This window comes from Maylandia zebra, linkage group LG17 (genome assembly GCF_041146795.1).
Source record: "Maylandia zebra isolate NMK-2024a linkage group LG17, Mzebra_GT3a, whole genome shotgun sequence".
Taxonomy (NCBI): Eukaryota; Metazoa; Chordata; class Actinopteri; order Cichliformes; family Cichlidae; genus Maylandia; species Maylandia zebra.
Genome location: NC_135183.1, coordinates 27,017,990 through 27,045,280, shown reverse-complemented (window position 1 = coordinate 27,045,280; position 27,291 = coordinate 27,017,990). Strand labels below are relative to the sequence as shown.

The 27,291-nt window shown below is 40.2% G+C and overlaps 1 protein-coding gene across 1 annotated transcript; it reads left to right on the top strand.

Moving 5' to 3' along the window:
• Positions 1-22,685, top strand: dcn (decorin). The gene is made up of 8 exons (XM_004548310.6): positions 1-174; positions 10,291-10,511; positions 15,329-15,441; positions 16,556-16,769; positions 17,924-18,037; positions 18,289-18,382; positions 19,661-19,799; positions 21,233-22,685. The coding sequence occupies exons 2-8, from the start codon at positions 10,310-10,312 to the stop codon at positions 21,431-21,433; spliced, it is 1,077 nt and encodes a 358-aa protein (XP_004548367.1). The 5' UTR covers positions 1-174; positions 10,291-10,309; the 3' UTR covers positions 21,434-22,685.
• Positions 22,686-27,291: the final 4,606 nt, after the last annotated feature.

The following is a 27,291-nucleotide window of genomic DNA, read 5'->3' as shown; positions in this document are numbered from 1 at the left end:
CTCTCTCTCCCCTCCCCTTGTTGTGACAGAGCACACCTGCTTGATCTTGGCTGCATGCGCTCCGAGTCCAATTACCCCATAGGCCCTCTCAGCCACTTCACAGTCTCATCGACTGGATTTTGGGAGTCAAGCTCATCTCAACCACTCTCTTTGCCTAGCTTCCACTGAGAACAGGTAGGTTAATCTTTTAACTCTGATAAAGGATGAAAATCTGAGAATGAATGAGTGATCTTAGCTCAAGAACAACGACTTGGGCTTGACTGTGAACAGATTTGTTTAGTTTGAGAATAGTTTTGAGATAACTCTTCAGATTTTTGTATCATTTAATGTCTTGCTTACACATATAGGGATGAATTAGGAACATCTCTTTGTCCATTATATAAAACTGACATTATTTGCTGACGATGTTATTTTCTAAACATGTGTCTACATGTGAGGCAAAGTGGGTTTAAGTGTGCCTCCTTTCATACTTAATTTTGCATCTGTGTGCATGTGTGTGTTGTATATATTCCCGATTTGTTGCCAAGCCTTGTTCCCACAGCACTCTTGGCTTTGTGATGAGACTTTAATCATTCCCAGTCCAATCTCCATACAGCTCTGAAAGCAGCGACTAGGGAAGGGGGTGTGGTAGTGCTGTTGATACCAGTACCTCGCTCGTCTGCCAAAAAAGTATTATTTTTTCCCCGTATTTGATCTCCAAAGTATCCACCAGTGAGGACTGTGTGAAGTTCTCTCACTTTACAGTTTTAACTTGCATTTCTAATTTGTTGGTTTTTATGGCAGCTGACCAGAGAAGTGTTTGGCCACTTATTTGTTGACTGTTTAGATGTAACCCATATGTCAGGGGATTATTCAAATGTGTTGTATTTTTACATGGCAATAGAATCAGATTTGAAATGCTTATGGAAGGGTTTAAGAGAGGAAAAGGAAGTAAACTTGGACTTTCTTTCTCCTTAACTTGGTTAATTCTTTTTGTCATTATTTGCTAACGTCAGTGGAAAAGATTCTGATTTGTTGCATTCATTTTTCCCTCTCCCTCTCTCTTTCTCTCTTTGTTTAGCTTTCTTTTTCTCTCTTTTTTTCCTTTCCCTGTGGCGTATTGGCCAGTCTACAAGTAAATGAGTGGAGAAAAAAAGTTGAAACGACAACAATGAGGATTTCTTTGTGTTTATTCAGCCCATCACTGCATGTCAAGATGTTGATTGGAAAGGTTGTTGCTGGTGCTTCTCACACTTTCCATTTCAGTGACTCATTTCAGGCCATTTTAACCCCAATCCCTTATCTGTCTGCTCAGTGAACCTGTTTCCTTTCAGTACATACCTCCTCTGTCCGCCGTGGCATTTGCAACTGTGTTTTCACAGAAGCAGAGCAGCGCCCAAATTGCTAGGGGCAACTTAAAGTGAGAAGAGGAGATGAAAAAGGAGGAGATGAAAAAAACCCTCTACCTGGCAACACACAGCACCATTAATCCTGTAATGGTACAGCTTCCTCTATCAAAGAGGTCTGAAGACTTCCCGGCAAGCCACCACACAACTCTGAGCTAACTCATTACATCCTTTCTTTGCCAGCAGAGAAAAAAACTTAATAAGGCTCAGCTGCACTGAATGACACTGAATGGAATGGAGTAAAACTGGGGAAAACTTAGAAACAACACAGAAAGAAAAATGTCACTTAGAATAGAATCGAAGCCAAAAAGAGGCATACACATTGTGCTAAAATACACCCAGAGCAATAAAAGTACTCCTCCAGATCATAGTTTCTTGGGCTAAGCAGCTGTTTAATGTTTGAACCAGAAACCAGAAATACCAGATTTTAAACTAAAAGCTGGACGGCATTTTTTTCCATTTGGAATTCAATTGTTTGGGTCAAAAAAAGGAAAAGAACAATGGAACTTGAATGGACATCAGCCTTGAAGTATTTTCCCCCTGTGTGTGTTGGAATACCAGAAAGTTCCACATGTCAGTCCTTCAGGCCAAAGTTAAGGGGTCAGACAGAGAAAGAAAATACCAAAAGCTATGAGAGAAAGGCTTGGCAAGGAAGGAAGAGAGCACAAAATGGGAGGAGGAGATGGAAAGAGAAGAAAGGTGGAGAAGGTTGGGCAGTTTGTCCACGTCTGTACAGCACAGACGTTTGATAATGGGACTGAGGCTGATGGCAGGTTGACAGCTCTTCACATGGAACAGCTGAAATGTGGTTTAACCACTCACTGGCTTTCTCATACTTTGATTCCAAACACCAGGCAAGGTTTTAAGACCCAAGAAGTTCTTTCAGTTATATTTTTTAGTCTGAAACTTTTAGTTTCTCTATGAAGAAACTACTTTGAATCATAGTGGTGAAAAACCCTTGGGTTTTTCTTGGAGCCTAAAACATCCCATCATGCAGATATACACGGAAGGAAAGACTGATTTGGCTTTACTCATATTAATTTTAGAGAACTCGTTGGCACTGACATTGTTTGTTGGCAGTGCCTGTGCATATTTTCAGATGTTCATGTTCTCCCTCACAAAATCCCCCAAGTATGTATCAGAAATTCGTTGACTGTAACGACCACTGACTTGTTGGGTAACTGCTGAATTAAAAGTTCTCAGTAATTTTACCATAGTCATCAATCAAGCATATGTGTTTGTGCAATCATGTGGGAGGGGGAAACATATTCATTTGCTGATAGGTTAAAGGGGCCACATGTGTTTTAAATGTCCTGTGGCCTTGTAAATACCTTCCAGTGATTCATGGCCTGCAGACACTCTGCTAAGTCAGGAGCAGGCCTGTGGAGAGTTAAGAGGAGAGGAGCGAGGTAGCAGACAAGGGTCGAGAGTGGCAGTTAGCGTCTGCTTTATGGTGATTGGTTCATCATGGTTTGATTTGTTCAAATTAAAGCTCTGTGGTGTTTAAAGCTCGAATCTGTTTCTGTTCTGCTGTTGCACTTTGGTCGATCGAAAGTGACGAAGCATAGAAGGGAAAATTGCTTTACTCCCTCTTGCAGGCTCCGTTTCCTGTCTGGGATTCATTAGTAATGCTGAGGCCAGTTTTAGGGGAGAGTGGAGGGAGGGAAGGGAGATGAGACAAAAGTTGAAGACAGGAGAACTGACAAGGATGCCACCGCCACAGGAAATGTCAAACCCTTCCCCCCCTTTTTTTCATTAGTAGCCTGGACTGATGAATCCCAGGTTTCAGATACGTAAGAAAATATTGTTGAATGGTAACCTTATCGATTAAAGCTTTTCACAGTTGCCCGAGCTTTTCACATTGCTATACCTAGTTTGATTCTTTGGTCAATGCTTTGAGAAGCCTTTGATGATCACTGGAAGCCCTTTCAAAGTCTTTGGAAGTCATTAAACCATCAGTTGTCTCAGTGCAGTAAAATACGACGATTAAAAATTGCTACTACACCAGTATCTTGATCCAAGTGTGTTTTAATAAATCTCACTATAAAGCCAAACATATTTCTCAAGTTAGGTTCCAATGACTGGCTATATATCACTTCTGCACATGCTAATCTTTGTTTTACTGATGAGGACATTTTTTGCAGCACTGTTTCTCAAACATGCATTTGTTTTTAAAGTGCAAGTGTTTGCTTCATAGCTCAATAACAGGAAACCTTTTGTCTAGCAGCTTTTGCCAATTAGTTTCTGTCCACTTTTTGTCAACAAAGAATTTCTCATTGTCACCTTCCAAGCTGGCATACAGCCACACCATCAACAATATTCGTCATGTTCCTCGAATAAAGCCACTCTGACCTGAAAGATCAAGCAGGGAGGTTTGGAAGATGGTTTAATGCGGTTACTATTTGTTCACACTTTCATGTGCGTTTAATTTGAAATGTAATTTAGAGATTTTACAAACATTAAATCACTAAAAAAATATATTAAAGTTGGGTTTTTTTGTTTTTATTTTTAATAGAAATAAAAGATGTTTTCTGCATTTTAGGAACAAAATGATAAAATTTTCTAGTGTTATGTTTGTATCTCCAGCTTGGTGGTGTCCTCTGTAAAACTGGAAGTGATAAAGTGAATCACATTTATCCTGTAACAGAAAGTTGTATCTTCTTAGAGGGAATTAGAAATGCACACACTGGTGTGATCTGGGGTTTTGCAGGGTCAAGTCATGTTCCTGCATGCTGTTCAGGGCTGACAGCCCTTCGGGTTGTTTGAGAAGCCATATTTCAGATTTGCAGGCCAATCCTTCGGGGCCTGTAGATGCATCTGAGCAGACTGGTAATTAAGGAAGCAATGCCTGGGGTGCAGCAGGTTGAATTTTAACTTTTTCATTGTGTCTGTGGGTTTTTAGAGTAAACATTAAAGCTTACAGAAAGACTTTGGGTGACCAAAATTTTTAGTTACTAGTTACTAGTTTATAAATTTCTACACCTCTTGACCCAAAAACGCCTAACTTAATAATGCTAATACCACTTAAAGTTTATTCTGCAGCTATGATTCCAATTTCTTAGTTAACGTCCCAAAGAACAATCTCTGTCTGAAAAGCTTTTAGTTTTATTTTTCTTGGGTTTGTTTCAAATAATTTTACTCTCATCATCAGCAACTCCTAAATCTTAATATAAATCATGAAGTAGTAAGCAGTAAGCTTTGTGTTTGCAGTATTGCTGCAGCAGTTAAAGGCTAACAGAGCTCAGTTTGAGATTGCTCTCATCTCGTTCTTCCTTTTGCATGTCTGGCTTCCATTAAAAGATGCTGAAGTGTTTATGGACACCGTCTGACAGATTGATGGCAGGGAAACTGAAATTCTGCACCAGTGAACATGTTCATGTATATCTAGTTGTGTGTTTTTGGCCAGAGGTCAAAGCAGACAGATAAGGTTCAGTAGTCCTTGGTTATGTGTGCCCATTTCTGTTCTGTTCTGTTAAATAAACCTGGTTTTGCTGATTAATTTGAGTTTTCAGCCTCTGAAATGTGCCAGATGTAAGGAGTTTACAATATCAGTAGTTCACTGAAAAGATTGGCAAAGTGGCTTGAAATAGTTAAACTATAATGCTTTAGCAAATGAATTATCATGCAAAACAGGTCCATCCAATTTGACATAGATACTTTGTTATAGATACTGTGTCAACAGCACAACATGATGTTGGTTATAGTTATTTTGGTACCATATGATCTGGCATCCACTGGCTCATAATACTCATAATACTGGCCTACGAGTGCCTTACATCCCAAAATCCAACAAAATTAAAGAACACTGCATTCAGTTTCGTAGATGAGGTTTTTATTGGATTGAATTTTCTGCTTTGATTAGATATGAGAGCCTAACACAGCCAAGATTACGCAGCCCTTGGAAGACTGGAACAACTTGTCCTCTGGATCAGATGTTTGCTGAGACCAGAGCTTTTTCATTCAACACATTCAAGTAAAACAAATGCAACATGTTTTTAAAGCACAGAAAGTTGAATCTGGACATTAAACACATGATCATGTGACACAATTCCAGTTTCTAATTTCCAACCTATAGAATCAGCTGCTTTGTTTTGGGGGGGGGGGGTTCTGGTTTTTGCACTTCATAGCAAAACAAGGAAAGTTAAGAGGCAGAAACGAACCTATCGAACTTGATTCCCCTCTGAATGGATGTGATTTCAAGCTTGGTCACACTGTATGCAAGCACTGTAACCGCTGGACTGAAGCTGTACAGTGTGTCAAATCGGTGGCTGTTTTGTGGACAGAGACTATAATTACTGCTCATGTTGAGAGTCACTTTGAGCCGTGATCCCCATGACCCGACACAACCTTAACCAGGATTTGCACTACGTCAGCACTCACTGTCACTCCCATTCTCTTAAAAGCTTACAAAATAGTTTAAGCAACAAATCTAGTATTTTCATTGTGACATGCCTAATAATAGAATAGAAAAAGTACTACAGTACAAAAAACAACACAGGTACCTGTGTTAACACACATTAAAACAAACTTTTTGTTTCATCCACACTTGAGAAGACCTTAACATGAACCCAGTCACACAAAAAAAAACCCAATAAAATAAACATATGGGCCACTAACATCCTATGTGTGCTCAGAGGCCATATAAGCAACCTCGGAGTCACTTTTAACCCTGGCCAGCTTATGGTTTTTGTTAAGTTTCATCATCCTGGTCATGATGCTCAGGTCAAGGTCGGCTGCAGACCAGCAGCTCCAAAATTGTTTGTTAGCAGCTGTGGCTCAAAAGCGCCCTTCAATTATTGTGGCACCACGAGGGAAGGAGGAACGTTTGGCTTTAAGGTTGACAAGCAGATTGCTGGGTCTTTGAGACTCTGCATGTGTGTGTGTGTGTGTGTGTGTGTGTGTGTGTGTGTGTGTGTGTGTGTGTGTGTGTGTGTGTGTGTGTGTGTGTGTGTGTGTGTGGTTATCTTTAGAAATAGAAAAAAAAGGAAGTAGGATTCTCCCAGCGACTCCACTTGTACTGTAGATATAGACCCATACAGAAGATGAAGTGTTCGACAAGCAAACGATCATTAAATATGATATACAGCTGCAGCCATGAAATTTCTTGTCATGCATCTTCTTTGAATTACTGTAAAAACGCAAGCAGCTGTTAGCTAAAATGGTTATTAAAAAAAAGAAACAGGTGCAAAAAATATGAAACACGCTTAATGAAAAGGTAAAAATTAATGGAAAATGAGCCTGTAGAGGTAATCCAGGACTTCTTTGATGCTACATACTGGAACCAGAGTACTTGGTTCACCTCATGGACAGGACATTAACAGTTTTGCTGGCAGAATCACAGAACACATTAAATTTTGTGACCACACTATCTCCCCAAAAAGGATTTCATGTTGATTTATAAGATAAGATAAGATAAGATAACCTTTATTAGTCCCACACGTGGGAAATTTGTTTTGTCACAGCAGGAGTGGACAGTGCAAAAGTTATGAGGCAAAAATTAGAATACAATAAGAATAAATACAGTACACAACTGTACAGAATAGAATAAAATAATATACTATATACAGTAGAATAAAATAAAATAAATATACAATAAGATAAAAATAGAATACAAATACAAATACTATATACAACTGAGTAAAAATACAACGATGACAGAAAGGATTATTGCACTTAGTATTATTGCATATGTATGGATGTGTGTGCTTGATCAGTTAAAGTCTTTATTATGGAGTCTGACAGCAGTGGGGAGGAAAGACCTGCGAAATCTCTCCGTCCCACACCGTGGGTGCCGCAGTCTCCCACTGAAGGAGCTGCTCAGTGCTGTCACAGTCTGCTGCATGGGGTGGGAGATGTTGTCCATCAGGGATGACAGCTTAGCCGCCGTTCTCCTGTCACTCACCACCTCCACTGGGTCCAGAGGGCATCCTAGAACAGAGCTGGCCCTTCGGATCACCCTGTTCAGTCTCTTCCTGTCCCCAGCAGAGATGCTGCCGCCCCAGCAGACCACGCCATAAAAGATAGCAGAAGCCACAACAGAGTTATAGAAGGTCTTCAGGAGTGGGCCCTCCACTCCAAACGACCTGAGTCTCCGCAGCAGGTACAGCCTGCTCTGCCCTTTCCTGTAGAGGGCGTCTGAGTTATGAGTCCAGTCCAGTCTATTGTTCAGATGAACACCAAGGTACCTGTAGCTGTCCACAGCCTCAATGTCCATACCTTGGATGTTCAGTGGTTGCAGTGGAGAATGCTTGTGCCTGCGGAAGTCTACCACCAGTTCCTTGGTTTTACTGGCGTTGATCTGGAGGTAGTTCAGCTGGCACCAGTCCACAAAGTCTTGGGTCAGACCTCTGTACTCCTTGTCGTCCCCATCAGTGATGAGGCCGACTATTGCAGAGTCATCAGAGAACTTCTGCAGGAAGCACTGGGTGGAATTGTGGGAGAAGTCTGCAGTGTAGATGGTGAAGAGGAACGGAGCCAGAACCGTTCCCTGTGGGGCCCCCGTACTGCAGACGACCCTGTCCGACACACAGCCCTGAGTCCTCACATACTGTGGTCGGTCGGTGAGGTAGTCCAGGATCCAGGTAGTGAGGTGATGGTCCACTCCAGAGTTCACCAGCTTGTCCTTTAGAACCGAGGGAAGAATAGTGTTGAAGGCACTGGAGAAATCAAAGAACATGATTCTCACAGTGCTTCCAGCGGTCTCCAGGTGAGCGAGGGAACGATGTAGGAGGTGAATGACGGCATCATCCGCTCCAATGCCAGGCTGGTAGGCAAACTGAAGTGGGTCCAGTGATGAGCTTATTAGGCGCCGAAGCTGAGCCAGGACCAACCGCTCCAGGGTCTTCATCAGGTGGGATGTCAGAGCCACCGGCCTGTAGCTGTTGAGGTCCTTGGGGCGTGAAGTCTTTGGCACTGGTACAACACAGGAGGTTTTCCAGAGCTGTGGGACTCTTCCCAACCTCAGGCTCAGGTTGAAGAGGTGCTCCATCACCCCACACAGTTGGTCCGTGCAGGACCTGACGACCCTCGAGCTGATGCCATCTGGACCCGCTGCCTTCTTGCCATTAATCCTCCTCAGTTCCCTCCTAACCTGGGTGGTTGAGAGAGACAGGCTGGAGCCTTGTGTTGAGTGTGTATTGGATGCTGCAGTTGGGGGTGGGGGGGAGTGAGCAGGGTGAATAGAGGAGGTGTGAAGTGTCTGAGGTGGAACAGCAGCAGTGGGGGTGGGTGAGTCTGCAGCCGATGTTGCAGACTGCCTCATGGCTGAATCAAATCTGTTGAAGAAATGATTCAGTTCATTTGCCCATCTCACATCTTTATGAACAATCCTTTGGTCATTGAAAGAAATGCCTAATGAAAAGATGAAGTCTTCATGTCTAGGGATAGGGTGGAGCTGAAGGTTAAGTTGAAAATGTAAGAGCTCATAGAGGAGGAAATTCAGAAACTCTGCCAAAGCACAACAGACAGCCGACCAGTGGGCAGGCTGGAGAAAGCAAATGTCTTGGCCCACTTGATGCTGCTCATGAAAACATCTCTTGACCCTCTGTAGTTTGCATATAGACCAAATCTGGGAATGGAGCATGCAGACATCTGCAGTATGTGCTGCAGAAAGCATACTCCCATCTAGATAGCAACAGGATCACCTTCTTTGATTTTCCAAGTGAATTTATCATGAGAAGATACAGGAAATGTCAGTAGACTATCTCAGCGGTCCCCAACCTTTTTTGCGCCACGGATCGGTTTATGCCCGACATTATTTTCACGGACCGGCCTTTAAGGTGTCGCGGATAAATACAACAAAATAAAACTAGTACCGGTACCGAAAAAAAGAAGATTTATTCATAACACACGTGAAAAGACCCAGGAAAACCGAGTTAACGATAAGAACGATAACAAAATAACGCTGAAAACCAATACAAACCCTGAAAAAAATACATTTCACACCTGAGCCTCAACTCTCGCGGCCCGGTACCAAACGACTCATGGACCGGTACCGATCCGAGGCCCGGGGGTTGGGGACCGCTGGACTATCTGACAGCCAGGACTCGGTGTGAGTTTGGGTAGTGCTCTGTATGAATTGGTGATACAGTATGAAAGAGACTATATTGTCTCCTGTTCCTGTTCACCTTATACACCTCATAATTTCAGCAAAGTTTGCAATACAACCTACAGAAATACTGACAATTCTGCAGTGGTTTGCTGTATTGGTGATACAGGAGGAGAAGCATGGAGCACTACTGGATGTTTTTTCTAGAGTGGACTGGGAGGTATCATCGTGTGAATATGAAAGGCTACGTGGGCCATGGTTATGCTGGGATAGGATATTGATGTGGTGTAGGTGTAAAAGTACCCAGGGATCCACATGGATTACACAAAGGCTCTATGTAAGAAGGGGATAAGTGGATGATTTTCTCTTACAGACTGAAACTTAGGTGCCAAAAGGACAGATAAAGGAAATCTTTCATTTCATTTCATTTGTATTGTATATCTCATTCTATAAATGTTTAAATGTTAAGCCTTCTCTAGTTCCAGCAGTAACAGTAGAAATGCAGACTTGACCATGGTCACAATAAGGCTGACACGTGGATTGTAACAATGTAAAAAAAAAAAAATTTTAAAATATGAAAATGAAAATATATTATTTTATATGATTGTTATTTTTAACAGTATCTGTAAGGGAACCCTCAGTCGGATGACCCTCACTAATCTCTCTAAACTAAAGGTGTTTTTACTTCTACATTTCTTATTCTTTTTCTTATAAACTGAATTCTTTTGTCTGCTTTTGACTTATTGCAGCATTCAACAGCATCCAATTCAACAGAATTTGGTATTTTCTAAACTTATTTTCTAAACTAAAAGACTATATTCAAAGTGTATCCACCCAAAACCTTCTGTGTCATTTCAGGCTCCCTACTATCAGCACCATGAGGTCTGCCTGTCTCTCTCTGCTCCTGGTCACCGCCTGCTGGGCTCTGCCCTTTCGCCAGTCTGGCTTCTTAGACTTCATGATGGATGAGGGGTCAGGGGACCCTGTTACTCAGTCCCCATTGCCCCCCGTGATTGGAGGCCCTAAATGCCCCTTCAGATGCCAGTGCCACTTGCGTGTGATCCAGTGCTCTGACCTTGGTAAGGCAATACACTTCCCAGTGGTGGTTTATATGGTTGTGTAGACTTGTTTTCTAGCACTGATTAAACAATATGAGAATTATCCATGGTTAAAGTCCAAAATCTTTCAGTATATATAGACAAACAGAACTCCATCACCTGTAAAGATATGCTTTGCATGTTTCTTTTGGGTTTGCTTGAGCACAGCTAACATCTATTTTAAGGCCTAATTCCTAAACATTTGTGAGAAGAAATGTTTTCTTCATTCAGTCCTTCATGTGCAGTCCTGTTCTAGAATCAAAATGCCTGAGCTTGTTCCACTGTACCATTCATGGCATTACATTTTTTAACTCTTTTCCTCCTCAGACACCTACTAGGGGTAACCATAGCTTCTCTTTTCTGTCATATTTCAGGCCTGCTTCCTAAAAAAAGATTGGGTGTGCATCAGGTAGTGATGGTTATTTCTCCCTGTACAGTTCACTAGTGCCACCCTATTAGTTGCCAAACCACATCTTAATTTATATAGAGAGGTGTGAAAACTCATCATTAAGGGTAGTGGAGAGATCACCAAATGTTCTTTATGGGGGAAGGAGTTAAGAGCCTGAAAGAAGTCACTTGCTTTCCTCGCTCCACCCAAACCCAAAGGGTCATTGGAAGGGTGTATTGTGTTACTCATTCTTGCACAGTCCTCCAGAGAACTTGTTTTGATACATTAACTGCTTCCAGATGCTGCAAGTCTTATTTCATTTATTGTAACAACAAGATTATCTTCTTTTTCTGGATAACAGCTTTTCTTTAATCGCAGCAGCGATTAAAGGTTAACCTGGACTTCATAAATATATTCTAGTACCGTAAATTAACCAAAAAGTGCTTCTATAAGTTTACATGGTTTATTTACCAAGGTTAGAACTACTATTAGTTGGGTTTTTCATTCATCACACTCACAACAATTTGCTCAATAGTCATCTTCTTTGTTTGGACCTCATCTGCCATGTTTGTCTAATCTCATGTATGGTATACACAAAAGGTTCAGTCATCTTTCAGAATCCAACACACAAAAGTCCCTGACCTCATTTATATTTGGTTATTATGTAAAAGTGCTTGACTAGGCAGTTCGGTTTGACAATTCTTTGGCCCTGTTTTTGTTTGGAAAGTATGAGCTTCAAGAAGGAGCAGGACAGGGAGGAGTGTCACTAATGGAGGATACTAGGATGAGGAGTAGACAGACATCGCATAAACAAACAAAAGATGTTTCAGATTCTGGAAAAGAAGCATAAGGAGACAGGCAAACAAATACGAGCAGGCGACTCAAACGGTTAAGGGACAGACAGGCAGTCACAAACACAGACGGTCAGAGAGACCAGTTCCATTATGTCATTACTCCAAGAGGGGCCGTGAGCAGCAGCACTTTCCCCAAAGATGCAACTCTATTCTCCACTCTTGCATCAGCACTATTTTCCAGATCCCCCATCTGCTCCGTAGATCTGCTGGCACATCCACAATAGACATTCAAATGCTCAGATACACACACACACACACACACAGGAATAAACATTGCATGTGTTTGGACACACACAAGTCTGGCCATAAAATGTCTGAAAGAACTCAGAGATTTGGATTTTTCTCAGTGAGGCTGATTGCTGCTGGCACGATGACAGTTAAAACATTCAGGGGGAAAACCGGTGTAAGGGTCAAAAGTTGCGATTATATCTGTAAGAAAGAGGTTTTGCTGACAGGCTGCAGAGCAGCTTTTCTTTTTCCATTACAAGTAATAAAATGGCGCAATCCCCCATTAAACCTGTAAAGCTAATTGTCTTTTAAAAATATATGACGGTATAAAGTGAGCAACCTGGGCATCACACCCTTCTGAACAACCCAAAAAAGTCCCAAACTTCCCAAGAGCCATTTGGTTCTGTGACAACTCATCCTTCCCAGACACAGTTCCAGAAAACGACAGGAAATTTCATAAATAGTGTCATTAATTCTTTGTAAGGCTCCAAATTAGTCCAGTCTACTCCAAAGCAATCATGCACTTGAGATTGTAATCACTCTGATATAAAACTGAGTGATTAGTGAAGTGAGGACAAAACTCGAAGCCCAGTTTTTTCTTGCTCATTTCCCGATTGCTAACAGATGAAAAACAAGAAGTGAAACATTCAGTTAATTTATGCTGTAATTTTAAACATTTTTTAACATTAGACTTTTGCTATTGTGTAATGAGGCGTTTTTCTTTCAAGCTTTGCTTTCGCAGTACATTTGACAGCTTGGCTACAGTTCATTAACCACATGAGGTTAACTTAAAGTCTCCAGTCACACAGGCTTAGAGAACGATCAGAGACCCTCTGGTAACCACCTGCTTCTAGGGGGAAATGTTTATTCCCAAGCTAGTTGACCAAAACTTCCTTGTTTTGGTCGCTAGCGTATTGGTGCTCTCATAGTATGAATGGAGGTAATAAAGTTGCCTACTGGCCAGCTACTGTCCAAGCTGTAGTGAAACTGTGAAAACTAACCAGAAATGAAGACCGTTTGCCTTCAAAGTTAAACCTGCAACTTTTGAAATGTTTTGGCTGCAGTGCCGAGGCTCAGATTTTATTTTTAAGGCAGCTAGGCAGCGAGTATTTGCAGAACAACATGAAAAACTACAGACAACCACGCCAACTCATTTCACCCACGAGAAAGCCAGCAACCTTCAGGAATCACTACTAACCAGTCCAGGGATACAGATTTGTCCCTAGCAACCAGTGATTGTATCACATACAGGGCAGACAGCTCTCCAACATAGCGTGCATGACATCACATGGAGAACATTAATTAAGCCAAACTTCGTGTCCAGAAAACAACGCATTTGTTGGGCCTTATGGAGTTCATATTCAGGTCATTTATGGCTCAACTACTTTGAATCACATCAGATTGCATGATCATTGCACAACGCCCTTTATCTTGAATGTTTTTGAGTTTCTTGCGAGATTTTTTTCCACACATGAGATGTCAAATCATTATTCACACTCAAATAGAAAACATTCCTTTTTAGCCAAGTTTTAAGTTAAATGTTTTGAAGGGGTGGTTTTTAATTAATTTGACACTCTTATTATAAAAAATGAATCTGCAGATGAAACATGCCGTCATAAAACCATGTATTTTGTTGGATAGTCAGCACCACATGTTCCACCCATTTTTCTTCTAAACCTCCGGTGACATGGAGTACTTATTAAGCTGTATTTGTCACCAGATAGTTGACTGTAAATTGTAATAAATAGTGTCTAGCTGAGGCAGATGACAGATGTTGGAAACTAGGTTAAGGCCATATTTTTCAGCAGTTGTCATTTGCCTGACATATTAATATATATGGCGTATTTTTTGCTTCTATTAGAAACCACAAACACATCCTTTTGAAAGTTTTTCCAGCTGGCTTTCTACAAAATTGTTGCTTTTACAATAGAGGCATCAAAAAATGAGTTTTAGGCCCGTGGAAGCAGAGATGTTTTGACTTTTTAGAAAAGAATAATAAAAGGTGTGTGTGTAAGACTAGAGCTATACAGTGCAGTGATGTAATGATGACCACAAACTGCTGTGTTAATGTGTCATGCACTGCCAAGTTGGAAAAGCTGACAGAAAAACAAACCAGCAGGAAATAATGTTTGGGTGAGCCAAACAGAAGTAGTCACAAGTTATTGAGCCAAAATTTGTCAAGACATACGTATGGAGTGGAGAAACAGAGTGTAACCTTTTTTGTTAAACAGTTTATTCTACGCCTCTTCCTCTCAAATGTAAACTGCCCATTAGGAATCTCGCCGTATGTTTTTTTGTATCACCACAGAAGCATAAAAATCTCCTAGATGTCTTCATTCAACTTTTTTGAAAACTTGTCTTTCACATCAGATGCCTTTTTTTTAATTTGCTCATGACGTGCCGCGCTAAAGTCCAAGCAAAAGGATCTCATGTGACCTCAGTGTCCAGGTATGCAGTTGCATTAATGCCAAAGGAAATTTGTTTCAAGGTCCATTTCCACCATGTGTGCCTCGCAGCACATCAAATAGTTTTTCTGTCCCTTTGGAATGTCTGTTCTTAAGATCTTAAAGTCAAAGCACCATCCTGTACTGTTAGATATTCCCAAGCCAGTATGCAACAGACATCATGGAGAGGCTTTATTCAGTAACACTGCAAGGCAGACAAACACACAACAGTTATCACATGTGGATTTGTAAGTTTAAAGGACCTATAAATGAAATGTGTGAAATTGTGAAAAATTTGTTTTTCTTGGCTGTTCAAATTAAAAACAAATCATCAAATCAGCTAAACCTGTTTTTGTTTATTGCTTTGAAAAATCGAAATCATCGATTCATCCACACTATCAAAAAAAACTGAGTGATGCTCAAAAAAACATGTTTTTCAGTATCAATCTGATTATTTTTATGGGATGGTTTAAAAATCCACACATGTTAGCTGACAAAAAAAAATCCTCCTTCCCAGGATGAAGACCAGTAACTCAAGACATCACATTCAAACATCTGTGTCCAAACTGTCTTTCCTGCAGCTCATGCTGAGCACACATTGCCTCTGGCAACAGCACAAAGTTCCACAAATACACACTACACATTTTCACACAGTCGGACAAAGGCGGACAGAAACCAGGGAAGAATAGCGGGTAATCGTTTTGTATCCATTTCCTCTTGGGGTCAGAGTGTGGTTAACCTCTCAGCACCTGAACCACCACTGTCACCGCCTTACTTCAAACTCCACCATCCATCATTCCGATGGATTTATTGCACTTGTATGCTGCTGACTGTCATAACCACACATGCAGTTAATCAGGTTCTTATTGAAATCGCCTCCTTTAGGCCTGAAGGCTGTCCCTGAGGATATTCCAGATGACACCACCCTGCTGGACCTGCAGAACAACAAGATCACTGAGATCAAGGAAAATGACTTCAAGAACCTTAAAGGACTACACGTAAGAGATCATTCGCTTTCACAGGGTCGCGTGCCCATGAACCATTTGTTATTCCCAACATTATATAATGTCTGAAGTTATGTAACTATAAAACTCACCACAGCTGTCTTTCAACATAAAACTTGATTATCCACACTGGGAAACATCTTGTCCATCCATCCATCCATTCGCTTCCGCTTATCCTTTTCTGGGGCGCTGGAGCCTATCCCAGCTGTCATAGGGCGAGAGGCGGGGTGCACCCTGGACAGGTCGTCAGTCTGTCGCAGGGCTAACACACAGAGACAGACAACCATTCGCACTCACGTTCACTCCCACATTCACACCTATGGGCAATTTGGATTAATCAATTAACTTAACCCCACAAATTGCATGTCTTTGGACGGTGGGAGGAAGCTGGAGTCTTGTATTAAATCAATTTTTTGATGTTGGATAGATCCTCCACCTCCATAAAGCACCACGTCCATTTCCCTATACAAATAGTAAATACCACGACTACCCCTCTCACAGTCCCCCAGTCCATGGAAAGCATTATCCCTATAGGCCTCACAGCCTTACACCTCTGAACTCTCGTAGCTTTCCTTCTCACAATAAATGCCTCAGTCTGACAGCCAGAGCTGTTTCCAATGTAATGTAACTGGCCTCACAAGGGGATTGGTCCACATACCACATATTGCTTCATGTCTGCTCCAAGAGAGGGCAACAGCAGGAGTGAGATTCCTCTGAAAATGCATTAGTAATAACACCCACCACCACAACATCTGCTGGGTTCAAAATATCTTTTGTTTTTGTTGCGGTTTTATTCGGAAAGTACGATTTCTTTCACAGTCCTATGGTGCATATAGCCATGAAACTTTCTCAGTGGAAAAACTAGAAGCCACCAAGGTGTAAAGTTTCAAATAAATGTTCAAATTCCATATAAATAAATATCAAACAGTGATCTGGATGTGAAACGCTGCTGCTGTATTTTCTAGACTGAAATGTTGCTGTTAATGCCTTGAACTCATCATTTCATGCATTTTTAATTAACTTTAACACTGTTATAGACACTAGGCAGCAATAAAAACATTTTACAGTCAAGAATATCATATTATTTCCCTTGTATTCCCTCTTACAGGCTCTGATCCTCGTGAACAACAAACTCACTATCATCCACCCCAAGGCCTTCAGCCCTCTGACCAAGCTGCAGCGCCTGTACCTGTCAAAGAACTTGCTAAAGGAAATGCCGGCTAACATGCCAAAGAGCCTGCAGGAGCTTCGCATCCATGAGAATGAGATCACCAAGATTAAAAAGGCCTCTTTCCAGGGCATGTCCCATGTCATCGTCATGGGTATAAAAATTTACTGATATAGTTACCACATTATATTTATACATATTCTTTTGCTCTTCCCTCAAGTAATTACATACAGAGGAATAGCTAGCAGGTCTGATTTACATTTTAAAAGAAGCAAACTTGCTCATGTAAACACACAGAGTATGCAGCTGGTGGCTTGACGGCCTCTGGGAAGGTTGATTTAATGTTTTGTGTGTGACCTGTTAATGTATTCTCTATTGTGTCTTAAAATACAACCCCCACTTCTTTTGCAGAAATGTACAGTTTACAAATCAAATGTGCATATTTGGGCAATGAGCTGTACTGCTGTTTATCCATCTAGATTGTTTTGCTATGAGTTGATCCAAATTTTGGAGATAGTGTCTCCGTTCTTCTGAATATTCTCTGCAGAAGGATCTGTGCTTTTCCCTTGGCTCGGTTCTAATGTTAGCTGATTGCACGCTTGTGCAAATTTCATACATGAAATCGCAAAGTTGTTCAGCATAGTGAAGCCTACAAGCAAGATAAGGCAGAGCCAAATGTAACAAAACTCCCTGCGTTCTCCTAAAATACCAACACATCTTCCCAATTTGGTGTGACACTTTCCCAATCATATATGTAGAAAATGATGAGCTTACAGTTTTTATAGCTTAGAATTTGGTGTTTAGGTTCAATTATCAATTCTTCTGCTGTAATAATAACAATATCAAACTTAAGTTGTTTGATTAAAATGTACTGGAACACTAAAAGGCAGGAGTTGTTTATCTTCACTATATTTGCAAGATTAAAGAGGTTTTCACTACTGAAATCTCCAAATCTGGGCAACTAACAACAAAACTTGCTGTGAATTGTCCCATTATTTTCCTCCTCACTTTGATAACTCATATCTAACTCTTAAAATTCCCTGTCCCACAAATAAAGTATCATTGTGTCACTGATTAAACTAAAGCCAGCGTGTGGATTCAATCAGCTGAAATACAGTGAAAGTGGTATGAGAATGATGCTCCGTCTGTGACAAACCAGGAAATCTGGCATGGAGAAAGATGACTGTGCAAACAGAATTATTTCATTAGTCAGCCCTCGTTGTTCCCGTAACACATCCAGGGAGGAACTAATTTGGGATCCATTTCTCTTTTTTCGTCATGTGTCCTCAATTCCATCTTTTTTTTCAGAGCTTGGATCCAATCCTCTGAAAACTGCAGGAATTGAGGCCGGTGCTTTTGCTGACCTGAAAAGGGTGTCTTACATTCGCATTGCAGACACTAACATCACAGAGGTCCCCAAAGGTATTGTTCTCATCTATTACCACAAATAACTCCTAAAAGAAGATTTGTGCATGTGACTGGATTTTAGTTTACAGTGAAACACTTGGTTTAGTGTAAAAAGAAAAGAAAGAAGAAATACTGCATATTCCTAGACTAGAAATATCCTCTTCTTGCTTTTTTTCCCTCACAGAAGATTGAAGAAGTCATAGAAGTTGCTACCTCTTAATACCACTTGGTTTTTGATGTGGATCTATTGTCTTGTGGGTTCGCAGGTCTGCCCAGCTCTCTCTCTGAGCTTCACCTGGACGGAAACAAAATCACCAAGCTGACAGCTGACAGGCTCAAAGGCCTAAATAACCTGGCAAAGTAATATGCATATGTTTATCATTTTAAACTGTGATTTCCTTTGCATTTTGAGCTTTAAAGTGAGTGCAGGTGGGACCACTTCAATGCAGTATTAACCACTTGCAACTACATGGCCGTGAGTAGTTGTAGTAGTTGTAGATTTAATGCTTTATGCTTAGAAAAAAGGAGAAAAACTTGACTATCCAGAGTCCGGAATTTAAAAAAAAAATGCAGATGCCCAAATGGATTTAAGAGTAGAGCACTGGCACATATTTACGTGTAAGAGGGAAAAAGTTTATTATGGGGTTTGTAATTGAATGATAATTAAGCTGAGGGTGCCTGCAGTCGCTTGCAGACAGGCTGGAGTGCAGTCAGAAGGGAGCCGAGTGAGTGGGGCACTCACTCTCCTATGGTTTGGAGTTGGTTGAGTTTTGCAGAGCTAGGTTTTTCTGCAGTACATAAAGAAGAACAGTCTGGGGAGGTTCACTGGAGACTGAAGTAAGCCTCTTAAGACACGCACTTTTTTCCATTAATCCTAGGTCATCTGAATTTGTCAGCTTCAGCTCTGAATGTGCACATTTTGTCACATTTCTCTGCAGTCACTTTTGCATCATTGCTGCTCCCTTTAGGCAGCTTTTTTCTGATTTGGGCAGCTGGTGGGCGTGGCTCCTATGAGTGCAGCTCTATTCCTGACATGAGTACTACATCAAGAATATCTGCTATCCCTGATATCATACAGAGCTACCAGACATTTGTACAGCAGGCTGAAGTCTAAGCTTGTGGCTCATAATTTATGATAATGTACCTTTCTGAATGAGTTACCTTTTCGAATTGTGTTTCCACTCTTTGGTTTGGCTTGTTGACCTGGAAAACTAGCTGCAGTGTTACTGTTTAAGCAATTTTCTGTCTGGAAAACCCTAAAGCCTAAACAGTGGTTTCTGGATAATCAAAATAAATGGTTTGCTCATAAATTTGACTAGAACGTGTTTATAAGATCACTGCTCAGATTATGCCAGGGATGGCATACCAAACCAGAACAAAGAACACTTTGATGCAGAAGTTGAGGGAAGAGGAGCATAAGATGCTTTTTGTTTTCCATTCTCTCATAATGAAGTAATTGAGTGGGAGATTCTGGGCTCTGCAGCAGGTGTGGATATTTTCCTGCATGCGCATTTCCTCTGGTAAATCTCTCTCACTTCCTTTCAGCTCATTTTATTAGCTATTGAGGACTTTGGAGTGAATGTCACTGGCTTAGTTTGCAATGTACTACTTTTTTCTACTTCCTGATTTTTCTTGCAGGCTGGGTCTGAGCTACAATCAGATCAGCTCTGTGGAAAACGGCACATTGGCTAACGCACCCCACCTGCGAGAGCTGCACCTTGACAACAATGCTCTGACCAGCGTGCCTCCTGGCCTGCCCGACCATAAGTACATCCAGGTACATACTCATCTGATTAACGTTAGGATTATGGCACTTTTCCAGTTTTCAATACACATCTTAATCAAAGGAAGGTTGTTATTGCAACCACTTATTTCCAGCACTGTAGTTATGTTTCTCATTCTCTTATGGTTTGATCACACACAGCTCCTTTTCTCTGATGTAAACCATGCTGAAAAAGTTTACTTTGCTGCGTTTTTTCATTTGGGTTGTTTAGGTTAACAATGCTCGATTACAAGTCAGCCAAGGCTTTCATAACTCAAGTCATATGGATTCATTTTTTGTTTGTTTATTGACTGTTGGTAGCTTACACTGATACAATCTGATCTGGAAAGTAGGGGGAAAGTAGACGGGCCATTTAACGTTTAGTTTGGCACTTTGATATCTCAAATGTGGAACTACTGCTTCAATCTTATCTCAGAAGGCTCCTTCATTTAAGGTAATTCCCTGAATTTCTCAATAGATCAAAACGTATTAGATTACAAACTACCTTTTTCTGTGAATGTTGTCAAGAGCAAACATCCCAGACTTTTGGAAGAAATGAACCAGGTTGTTGATATAACTTTCAAAATTTGCAAACTATGCACAGTCTGCACAAATCCTTTACTTCCAGCACAGATTGGGACACTTCCATTCTCTGAGTCAAAAAGGATATTGTGTGATTCATCTGCAATTCCTGTTCCCAGACATCCCACGCAAGTCTGTGGAAAGCCCAAAGTGGCATGGCAATAATTAAATGACGATCAGATACAGTATGAGAAGGAGAAACTTGCAGAGGCAGCAGCAACTGTAAGCATGCTGGAGCACATTAAATAGCACACCCTCTATGAGATTTACCAATAGAATGAGCAGAAATGTATCAGCCGATGTGGACTGATAGAAGTTGCATAACAGAAGGTTTTATTGCAACTGTAAGAATATCTACACTGCGATATTTAGGGTGTTTTTTACATTAAAAAAAACAAAGAAAGGTGGACAACAATATTGTTTTTAGTGAAACCAGATGTTTAGAAAAGGTGCCACATACAAAGAAATTATTTATAGAAGTCTCTTTCATGCTTTTTGTTCTGTCTTTTGACTTTTCCATTGTATATGATGACATATTTAGCAGGGTGACTCTGAAGTCTGTAATTAACATTATAATGTTATGCCACTTTCCCGCCTTTGCTCCTAGAGCCTAGCAGCTTTGTCATTTTCCTGAGTTCTCCATATTTTTTACACACCACTTGATTAGCATGTATGCAGTCCTTTTCTCCACTGTTTTTAGTTAAACATTCTGAAGAGAGGAGGGAAAAAAGCCTAGCTTGGTTGTTGCTATCATTCATTTTGAGACATATTATTTTCCTCTTAATCTGCTTTATTCTGGAAAAGCCAAATTATTGCCATGCACGTTCGGTGACCGAATGTTGTTATTATTTTAATCCCTGCTCTAGGTGGTCTACCTTCATGCCAACAAGATTGCTGCTGTGGGAACAGAGGACTTCTGTCCTCCCGGCTTCAACACCAAGAAGGCCATGTACTCTGGCATCAGCCTGTTCAGCAACCCCGTGCCTTACTGGGAAGTTCAGCCAGTCACCTTCCGCTGTGTCTTTGACCGCTCCGCTATCCAGCTCGGCAACTACAGGAAGAAGTAGAGCGTCCTACATGCCACTGCAAGGAAGTGTGTGTTTGTAAATGAGTGTGTGAGAGTTTTGTATGTGTGAGTGTTTGACAACAGCCCCACAACACTGACTCCCTACCAACACTGCCTTTCCACAAATGATGATACAGTTAATTCGCATACTCATTTCAAAACTCTGTGGACCTCAAACACAACGTATCAGATTCAATATTCAGCTTCAAGGTTTGTGTAACGATAGTACCCACAGCTTACTGCAACTACTAGCACACTACAGTGACGCTTTCGTGCACAGGGCACATCATTCACGGGACCAGTTACGCAAGCATTAATATTGCATATATGTTCACATAAGTGCTGTAACATATTAATGTGTATAATATGTGCAATTTATTCAGTGGACAACAAATTAAAAGATGAACCCAAACCAAAAAAAAAAACCCAACAACAACAAAAAAATCTCACTCAGTGGAAATCTCAATTTAATCGCCTTTTAGACCTGTAGCATTGTATGAATTAGCTGGCCTGTAGAGCAGGCAGCAATGGGTTAACTTGTGTTTTACCCTTTAACAACCGGTATACTAGAATGTAGTAGATATTGCCTGTGTACTAGGAATAGACTTCAAAGTGTAATATTACCAAGCTGCATTTCAAGAACACAGAGTGTCTATTTGAATTGTTCTCAATCCAAGTAGAGATAAAAGCAGCAGTGATTTCATTTGCTTTGTGATATCTTGTGCTTCCTTCCATGTTGTTTTAGCTCTGGATCTTTTTATATATTTTCTCCATCACATTCCATCTCCTGTTCTGTTCCAAGTGTGTGCTTCCCATAAAACAAGGTGAAAATAGCTTGTTAAATGTAGAATAAATCATATATGTTTTAAACAGAAGCCATGCCCAAAGATTTATATGCATGCTCTTAATTTTTCCTTTCAACTTGAACCTGATGCTTTCTTTATTGTCGTGTTAATGCGTGTATGTATCTACTTCATGTTTACCTTCCCTTTATTTTTATTTTTTATTCTTTTTGTTGGAAGTTGGAGGGTCTATGTAGACTGACATGCCAGCAGCAACCATGTTGGTGTGAATGTTGTATGTATAGATGCTGTATATAAATGCTGTATAAAAACCTCTCATTGCTTAAATGCACAAGCACTTACCATAGCTCAGACTTAATATATCAGCAACAAACGTGTTCCTCTTTTTTTCGGAGCAGGGGCTCCAGCTAAGTTGTCATGAACAAAATAAAAATACTAGTGGAAACAGTAGCAGTTTTTAATGGTTACAATGACCAGAATTAGCATTATTATCTTTGGTGTGAATGGAGAGTTAGCTCCAAGGTCACTGGATAGCACAAATGATCAAGCGAACGTACTAAACATGAGAAATCTTCACTTATATGGAACATAAATTCACATCAAATTCGAATGCTAACAGGAGGCATGTCATTGAGAGAGAACCTTGGCAAAGACTGGAAATATGCAATGAAAGCGCGATGAGTTATCAAATGAAAAACACATGCACCCAAACACTAAAAATTTCAATTTCATTATTTCAGCTGACTGCATTTCAGAATAAAACCAGACTAATAAGCGATCTAGGTTTGACTATGTTTCACTTTCGATTATTTAAAAGTCATCGATTGCTTTCACTTTTATCGCAGCCTTTATCTGCTCGCGCTAAACATCAATGCTTTCTTGCCATCTGGCAACAGTAAGTGAGTCACACCATAAAAACTGTACTTCTCTACAGTTTTAATTATTTTAATTATAGTATACAGGCCTGCAAGAGCTCAACATATCATGACAGAATCAGGTGGGTTTTAGTGACTTATTACATCAAATTAAAACAGCGCTTTTCATTAAAACAGTGATTTTGAGCTGTTATGTATACTGTGTTACTCACTGGTACAATATATTACCAGTGGGGTATGTAAGAGGTGTTTTAGTGTGTTTTCTACATTTACTTATGCTGTGTATGGTTCCGGGGGTTGAAGACATTCCCAACAAGACACTTTGAGCAGATCATCAGTCGACTGTTACACTGTTTATATTTACATGTATGCTGCAAATGTTGCGTCCAGAGTGCACCCAGCCTCTTGCCCTATTACAGCAGGAATAGGTTAAAAATCCAAACTGCAAATACTACACAGTGCAATCACCATAAAGTCTCCTGTGCGGTGTGTTTGATTCTTCAGAGGAAACCAGAGCTCAGACACAAACACATCACGTACACTTCACACAGGTTACCAGGTTTGATAACAGAGCTCTATAATCACCATCACACAACATCCAGATCCCAAGGTGAGTGAAAACACTGTGGTGAAGGCTGTAAAGAGCCTTAAAAATCTAACTTATGGTAGATTAATTTGCTTCGAGCTACCCCAGCAGGCTCTAACTCATTTTGATGGGTTTTGTGGTCCGGGATGAAAAAAACAGTATTTGCAGAAGAAACATTTCTGGCCTGTGAGCCATCGGAGATTTATAGTCAAGGAGTCATTTGGGAGACTTTAATGGGAATATTTAGGTTGAAGAAAAAAGAAACTGGCCTCCCATGAGATATATATAGTGGTTAAAATTCCTGACTCCAAAAAAGGCTGTGACAAGAAGTTTTTTGTTTTTTAATATAGTTACAATATCTTATTTAATTCAAAACTGTGGTTTTATCATTATTTTTTGGCTTCTTTGAGCATTTTTCTTGTTCCTACTACACACCTTCAATTCATTCAATTCAATAGTGCTTTTTTTTGTAAGGTATTGACAGTAGAACTGTCATAGCATTAGCAGCCTGCCTTTTTTTATGATCAACACAGTGCAAAACGTCTCGCATCTTTTCCATTCAAACAGCCGTCACTATCATACCCAGTAACATAATTAGTAAATATGAAATAAGCCAGAGAAGGCCTTTAGATCATCGGATATATTGCAACGTATATACTGCTGTATTTCCTATAAAGGGAACTTACCCATGAAGTTCCCAAAAATGTAACACAGATCAAGGTTTTTTTTTTAATTAATCCACCTTGCAGTCATGTGTATCAGTGGAAAGTCTACTTCTGTCATACTTCTGTTACAATCAAGCCAAAAAAGCAGTTTACCATGCCTTTACACTTGGACTGCTTATTGTAAAGGCAACTCTGAGGACATACATGGGAAAGTAGCAGCAGCAACAAATGCAGTGATCCTTTTCATTGGATAGTTGTTCAGCAGTCCATGTAAAATAATATGTTAGAACAGAAAACAATATAATTGGCTTATTGAAGTAGAATGAAACATATAACTCAAGAAACACAATAAACACAATTTTGTAGTACATGTACGATGACAATAAAAGGCTATTCTAATCTAGTCTTCTGTTCTAAAACACCAGACACTATTTAACCTGATGAGTTATTCAGTTTTCATGAGATCATCCTGTCATGAAAATGTTTGGGGTTTAATAATAATTTCACTTGGTAAATTAAATTAAAAACATGCTATGTTATGTTAAGTATTAACGAGTTGCCAAAAGCTCAGAACTCTCTGCCCCTGATATGACTTGGTTCTTCTATTTTCTTTAGACAAGGACAGAAAGCATCAGTGTTTGAGCTCTGGCGCTCATCCCAGGACCTCAGAGCGGGTTCAGCTAGACAACATGAATGCTCTTCAATCTGTTGCCCCCATGTGGTGGCTATCGGTAGAGCACTTTCTATTTTCCATCCGCCTTTCTGCCTCAGTCTCACACACACAGACACATGCCAGAGCAGCATGCAACTTGATCTTGTGCACAGTCGTCTATCTTCTCGTTGCCAGGACTTGTGTGTGTTTAGGCATGTGTGTCTGGTGCTTTACTTCATGTGCTGGAGAACTTGAGAAGCACTAGTTGGGGTGCGAGCATGCACAGATCACACCGATTGCTAAGAATAAGTGTCTAGTGTTATGCAATTGAAGTAGCCTGTGCCCTTCACCATGTTATGAGAGGAGAGTCGTGAGATCCTGGTGAGAAGCAGATGTGCCAATGATCCATGCAGATGTTTGCTTGAAACTACATTTATCAAATGCAGCTTATAGAAAAAACCCTGAGCTTATATCTGTCTGACTATCATCAATGTAGTATTCTCCTTAATCTACCTATCAACACCTTAACAATGTGTTAAACCCTGTAATTACTGCACGAGGTATTTTACACGAAATGTGCCTAAATTGGTCTACTTTACACTAAATCCTTTAATTTAGGGATTTAAAGAAAATTGAGGCATGTTTGTGTGTTACAAATAGACGCGCAAAGCTCTGTTTTGTTAAGTAGATCCTGTCATCTAATTTTGTTGCCGGGTCACTCTTGAGCCCATGAGACACCAGGTGAGAGAATCACTCGGGCTGCCAGGGATGAGTCTCTCTGTGTTAAGCACAGCCACATGACCACATGGTAGGAACAGAAGGTGGTGTCTGAGTGCTGTCTGAGACTTTATTAGAAGCTTCTGTGTGTCGGTGCCAAGAAGTCCAAGAATATCCTGTTTGCTAATATGCTTGCTTGGATCTCCATCCGTGTACCTGGCAGTCCATGTGCATATGTGTGTTACTTTGTTCAGTGTTCTCTTATTTTCCTATCCCCCTTTATTTTTATGCAATTATCTGTCTGAGTGCGCTGTTGATCAGAAATAAGGTCTAACATTAAGTAATGCAAATCTGTTGATTAAAAAAAGAGAATAATATGCAATGTTTTGTATACAGAAAAAAAGGTTAGTTGAAGGTTAGATGAAGTAAAAATGTGCAGACTATATTATATGGTGCACAAATGCTGTGTAAGATCCATGTGGGATTCAAAGTAGTTAGGTGTCCATTAAGGTCTCTTTTTATTGCAAAGCTTTCAAAAAAGGTCATTTGCACAAAGTTAGCATATGTACCATTTGGAATTGCGTGCTATTTTTGAGAGTCATGCAGCAGGTACTTTTAAAATCTAGATCTACCAATATCTTGCTAAAAGACTGAGGCTAGAGTTATATCTTCATTGCAGAAAATCCAGCTTCATCCCTAGTTAGTCTGAGTGACTATAGCCAATCTATGATGCTACTGTTGTAGTGAATGTATTTATTTTTTGTGTCTATTTCACATTTAATGTTAAACTAATGTGCTTTACCAGATGCCAAGTGAACTATTCACTAAAGGAAAAAAGAAGGAAAAAGGTTGGCCAGGTTGCCCAGTGAATGCTCTACTTTGCAAACCGCTAACTCATAGATTTTTTGTCAAACTACGTTGTCATCATTGAGCAGTTTTTGCAACTATCATGAAGAAATTAGCTTGATATGACAAATAGTATAATTAAGAGGAAAACAGTGTTAAAAGTCAACAAGAACATGTTTTATAGGAGCAAGTAAGCTGACTAAGGATAATAACAAAACAAGAGCATAATTTCAGATTGCTTCATAAAACCATTGACAGGAACACAGCAAAGACAATGAGCAACCAAAGAAAAACACTTTTTCTAGTTACATTTGAAGAGTATTCTGTGATTTGTATGTCCATGTTTGGATGCCTTCGTCCTTTTTGTGATTTATCTGATTTTATCTGTAAAAAATAATCAAGTTCCTGTTTTGCTGCCATTTTTACTGATTCCAAAAATATCATAAACCTCAGCCATATGTAATTTACCTTGAAATTTACTAAAAGAAAACAAACATTAGGACATGTGCTATGTGGAGCTTCAGGGTTTTTTTTTTAAATGTGTGAATATTTCAATATATGATCACTAAGGTGGACTCCATCTTTTGAGCCTCTGCCATTTGAAGCATCAGTATTAGATCTTTGTTACCACCATATTGACTGCTAGCAGTGACCAGAGTGTTAAGTTATTGGCTAACATTAACTTAACTGACTGCAAGCACTGAACTTATGATCT